We start from the raw sequence: 5,962 nt of genomic DNA on the forward strand, positions 1-5,962 counted from the left end.
CCCTAAACGTCAATTTCCCTGCTCCTTGGATGCTGCCTGACCTGCTGTGCTTTTCCAGCACCACTCTCATCTAGACTCTAATATCCAGCATCTGCAGTCCTCACTTTTGCCTCGTTGTTTGCAATGCTCCAGCTGAGGTTACACTAATGCCTTGTATCCTTTCAGCTGCACTTCCCAATTTTTATACTCTGTTCCTTTCGTAATAACGATCAAAGTTCCATTTGCCTTCCTTGTTAGCTGCTTTCGCTGCAACGTTAGAGTGATGTATGTGGTTGAGGAGTCTCAGTAAGGTCAGAGAGGTCAGTGATGTATCTGGAAGGCCATTGCCAGTAATGTCAGAGAATTCAGTGAGGCATCAGGTTGGATAGTGATGTTAAGAGAGAGCTCAGTGATGTCTCCATTGTTGGAAGCCCAACGTGTTCACTGAGTCCATTTCCCTCAGGAAAGGCAGCGTGTTCTCCTCTCCTGGTCCTTCATGTGACTCTACATCCTGGGCAAATAGGGAATGGGGAATAAATGCTGACCTCAGCAGCAATGCACACAGCCAGTGTGTGAGACAATTCCCATATCAATCAGTGAGTGAAATGTTCTTGTTTAAAAAGGGCTGCTCCAACCCTAGAGTGCAGAAGGACAGCTCTGAGACATACTTTCAAACTGGAATAAACTTTTCTGATGAGGCATCGGTTGAAATATTTTGTGAGCTCGGGATGGGGCCCATGGTGTTTGAGTGGACAATGTTATTGCTGGCAGATTCGAGATCCTGTTTTTGTTATTTTGTTTCGATGTAATGAGCAGCAACACTCCTTCATTATCGGGATTAAATGTGTTATTGTAATTACTTTGTTCAATGGCAGAAATTTGAAAAACAGCAACAAAGCTGAGCGATGCTGTCACCTCGATCTCCCCAAGGAGCTTCCACACAGAATAAGACAGCGACTCTGGGAATGCATCAGCTCAGAGTCTCAAACAAGGCGTTTGTCAGCTATTTGAATGGACAGGTCACCTCGCACGGAAAAATGCACCGACCAATGCAACACGTGGAGAGGGTGTTCTACACCATCCTTGCTATTATTGGCATCCCTGGTATGGCATTATGAACTTGTTTTCATCTGCTGCTGATCTGCTCTCTGGTTTTATCTTTTGAACAATAATGTCTCCAGCTCACTGGCTGGTCAGCCTTATCCAGACACGGGAACAGTGACAGCGATTCACTGAGCAGCATTCTCAGTACAATTCTCCACTGACAGAGACTCCCGCCATCACTGCTGCTGCAGCATTCTCTGGTATCAGTGTTCTGTCATCTGTTCCGGTTTCATGCAGTGTGACGGTATGAGGAGAGATCAGGCAAGTTAGTTCTGAAGAAGGGTCACTAGACCCGAGACGGTAACTCTGCTGTCTCTCCCATAGACGCTGCCAGTCCTGCTGAGCTTTTCAGTTTTTGTTACACAAATGCGGCCTTTTTTTGGGAGACTTTTTATGGTTGAGGGATCATCTGAGTGACGTCTTACAAGATATTAAGAGAAAGAGAGGAAAAGATGAATTATTTTCACAGGTTGCAGATTCCAGAATAAGGAGCATAGTCTGATAATAGGAGCCAGGGTGTTCAGGAGAAATGTTAGTTAGTGTTTATCCACTCAAAAGGTGGGAGACTATTGGAGTTCTATTCCACAAACTGCAGTTGTTACGTTTAAGTCTGAAGTAACATTTTTATGGGGAAACAAATTAAATGAGGAATATGCACCGTGTTTTGATTTCTAAAGCTCAATCTAACTCCCATCCCATCTAGAAACTCTCTCCTCTCGCTTTCTGTTGCCAGGAGATTCACGTCTTGGCAGATTGCCCTTCTGGTCCATGTATACAGAAACAAATCGATGTGTTGATTTGCAGTATAAGTATCACAGCATCCTTACATTCACACATTGTCATTAAGGGACAGCTGCATATTCTATTAGACTGCATGGAGTAGCATTGTTTGAAATCTTGTGCACGTTCTGAAGACCTGTCCCCTGGCCCTAATGTGGCTTCGATTAGGATTTGGTCCAATGCTAAGAGCAGGGGATGACCTGATTCAAAGAGAAGGGGAGATATTGTGTTATCAACAGTCCAATCGACAGTCCAATGACTGAGGAGGGAGCAAGGTTTCTGATGGGGTTCCGAACCTGCCAGATTTGGAGGTGACAACTGTAAGAATAGTGACCTTGCAGCCAAACAAAATCACAGACTTTATTCTGCTCCCCTAGGAGGGACCGTGAGCTCAGTCTCTGTCAAAACTCCATAATCCTTGAAGTGATTGGACTGGATGGCAATCTGGGGTGAGTGTGAAAGTCTGAAATTTCATTCTCACTCAACGCTGAACTACTTCCTCTCCCATAGTGCGGCGATTTTTGCTGATAAAATCTAACTTTCTGAATTAGGTTGGGGAATTTCTAATCAGTAGTTAGGTTGACATGGTGGCTCAGTGACAAGCACTGCAGCCTCATAGCGCCACGGACCCAGGTTCGATTCCAGCTTCGGGTGACTGTTTGTGTGCAGTTATACATTCTTCCCATGTCAGCGTGGGCTTTCTCTGTGCAGGTCAAGTGAATTGGCCATGCTAGATAGCCCATCGTATTAGGTGCATTAGTCAGAGGGAAATGGGTCTGGGTGGGTTACACTTTGGAGGGTCAGTGTGGACTTGTTGGGCCAAATGACCTGTTTCCACACTAGAGGGAATCTGATCTAATTTGCTGCATCTTTTCTCATTTGCCTTTCACAGTTAATTTGATGGCAATTGCAATCCTTTACCAGAGAAACTGTGGCGTTTCCCCTTGCACTACTCGCTACCTGGTGGTTATGGCAGCTGCCGATCTGATGGTCATTTTTACTGATGTCATATTGTGGAGATTTCGCTTCTCTTATTACCCACTATGTTTCTTGGACATCACTCCAGTGTGTAGTGTTACTGCAGTCCTGATACATGCAGCCACAGATTGCTCTGTCTGGTTCACCATAACTTTCTCCTTTGATCGATTTGTGACCATTTGTTGTCAGAAGTTGAAAACAAAATATTGCACTGAGAAAACTGCAACTGTGGTTCTAACAACAACCTGCACCCTGCTCTGTTTGAAAAACATCCCCTTCTATTTTCAATATGAGCCTGTGAGGATAATCAACAATGTTCCATTCCACTGTATAACAAAATTAAGTTACCATACAGAGACTTGGTGGGTGGCATTAGATTGGTTTGATACAGTTTTGACCCCTTTACTGCCATTCACTTTAATTCTGTTGCTCAATGCTCTGACAGTCAGACACATTTTAGTGACCAGCCGAGTCCGGAAGAGGCTGAAGGGTGAGAGCAAAGGAGAGATTCACAGAGACACTGAGATGGAGAGCAGAAGGAAGGCTGTGATTTTGCTCTTCACCATCTCTGGGAGCTTCATCCTTCTGTGGTTAATCGCTGTTGTAGATTTCTTATATTATGTCATTCAAGGAATCAATACTGTCGATTACTCACCTTTTCAGTATCACTTCAGGAAAGTTGGTTACATGCTACAGCTCTTAAGTTGTTGCACAAACACATTTATTTATACAGCAACATTGTCTGGGTTCAGAGCGAAGATCAGTTACACAGTAAAGTATCTGGTTACACGATCTTCTTGCGTTATGAATAAATGAAACTCCTCAATGAAGCCGACAGGAGGGTCTGATTATTTCCAGACCTTGAAATGATTTTCAATGTGGGTGTCGCTGGCTGGGTCAGTATTTATTACATGTCCATGTTGCGCATTGAGAATGTGATGGTGAGCTGCCTTCTTGAACTGCTGCAGTCCCCGTGCTTTTGGTTGACACACATTGTCCTTCAGAAGGGAATTCCAGGAATCTGACCCAGCGACAGTGAATGATCAGTGACATATTTCCAAGTCAGGATGGTGAGTGGCTTGGAGGGGAACGTGCAGGGGCTGGTGTTCCCATGTATCTGCTGTCCTTGTCCTTTCAGATGGACATAGTTGTTGGTCTGGAGATCTTTGGTGAAATGTCTGCAGTGCATCTTGTATATCACATGGTACACATTATTGCGACCGAGCGTCGCTGATGATAGAAGTGTACTCTTGTTGATGTGTGGCCAATCAAGTGACTGCATTGTCCTGGATGGTGTCCAGTTTCTTGAATGTTGATGGAGCTGCCCCTTCATCCAACCAACTTGGGAGTATTCCATCACACCCCTGACAGAGAGTCTTTATCCCTGTGAAGGGAGAGAACTGAGCTTGGAACCTTTGGATACCCCATCATAGCACAATCCAAATCAATTGTCCATGGAAATAGTATTTCCTATCGGGTAGTTCCTATCAGCTTGCAACCTTCTGTAAGTACCAATCAAAATGATATCCCTCACAGGGCTCTCAGGAAATTAAATTGAACAGTTAATCAGAAAATGACCATTAAGTATGGTTTCACTGCTCAGTAACAATTCAACAGTCCCCATGCTAATGTGACAAATGGCCAACTTCTTCCACGCCACCATCTAAACCAGTGACCACTTGCATCTAATAGGACAAGGGCAGCAGATACATGTTCCCCTCCAAGCCACTCACTGTCCTGCCTTGGAAATATGTCACTGGTCATTCACTGGCGATTAGTCAAAATCCTGGAATTCCCTGTCTCAGGATACTGTGTACTAACAAGATTTAGTCCGAGGGGGAGAGACGGAGGATAGGAGCTCACAGCAGCATTAAAAACTGACAGCACTATCAAGACATACAGAAACACAGACACAGAGAGACACATACACAGAAACACGCACTCAGAGAAACACAGACACAGAAACACACACGCAAACTGACGCAGAGACATAGAAATACAGACACAGACGCATAGACACAAAAACGCACACGCACGCAGACAGAAACTGACACACAGACACAGACACAAAACATATGCACACTCAGAGAAACACATACATGCACACACACACAGAAATATACCCGTACACACACAGAAACACAGACACAGAAACTTACACTCCCTCGGAGAAACACAAACACAGAAACACACATATAAGGACGGACGGACACACACACACACACACACACACACGGCTGCTGTGATGAGGCTTGCAATTGAACTGAGACCCTTCAGTGTGGAACAGGCTCAGTGGATAAATGCCATGGTCCCTCCGTAATTTGGAAATAATGCATCTTTGAGCAGTATTCCGACATTATATGCAGTAAGTGGAGTATTTCCACTACAGCTGCATTCAGACATCTCTGATTGGACCATTTCATGAGGAGACAGTGTGAATTTAATTGTACTTTCTGCAGCTTACTATGTTTTCTGACATACTCTCACATTTTTAATTGAAAAAAAGCTTCAAAGAGGATAGAATCAGCACTAGGCATGTTCATCTCCTTCTGCTCATTTCTCAGGGACAATAACACAAGGGATTGGACAAAATTGTTTTGTCTCTCCAAAGACATTCTTTGAAGAGTGAAATATATGTGCAATGTGAGCGATTTCCAGACATATATTTTCACCAAAAAAAAAATAAAACTCTCCGGCTTGTGCAGTGGTGTGGGGAGTGCAGCAGTATTACCACTTCTGTCTCTCCATGTCTTAACTCCTGTCTCTGCCTCGTTCTATCTCCCTGCCAGTCCCTCACTCTCTGTTCTTCCCTCTCTCCCCCCCTTCCTTTCTGACCTTCCCTCTCTCTCTCTGTCCTCTGTCTCTTCCTCTCTCTCTCTCCCTCTTTCTCTCTCTCACATACACAAACACGCACAGTGGCCTTTTCTGTCTCCCCCTCTCTCTCTCTCCAAGTCTTTCCCTTTCTCCCTCTCTCTCTGTCCTTTTATCTCTCCCCCTCGCTCTCCTTTTCTCGCTCTCTGTTCTTCATTCGTTTGTTCATGTCATTTAGGGACAGAAACTGCCATCTTTACCTGGACTGACCTACACGTATCTCCAGACCCACAGCAATGTTGTTGGCTCA

At 44.5% G+C, this 5,962-nt stretch overlaps 1 protein-coding gene across 1 annotated transcript; it reads left to right on the plus strand.

The window, feature by feature from the left end:
- Window positions 1-1,016: 1,016 nt before the first annotated feature.
- Window positions 1,017-3,657, plus strand: LOC148138457 (putative G protein-coupled receptor 139). Its single transcript, XM_087981684.1, has 2 exons — window positions 1,017-1,083; window positions 2,756-3,657. The coding sequence occupies exons 1-2, from the start codon at window positions 1,017-1,019 to the stop codon at window positions 3,655-3,657; spliced, it is 969 nt and encodes a 322-aa protein (XP_087837810.1).
- The last annotated feature ends 2,305 nt before the right edge of the window (window positions 3,658-5,962 follow it).

The sequence above is a fragment of the Chiloscyllium plagiosum genome, unplaced genomic scaffold, assembly GCF_037043375.1.
Source record: "Chiloscyllium plagiosum isolate Xiang-an unplaced genomic scaffold, Cpla_swu_hap1 HiC_scaffold_40, whole genome shotgun sequence".
Classification (NCBI taxonomy): Eukaryota; Metazoa; Chordata; class Chondrichthyes; order Orectolobiformes; family Hemiscylliidae; genus Chiloscyllium; species Chiloscyllium plagiosum.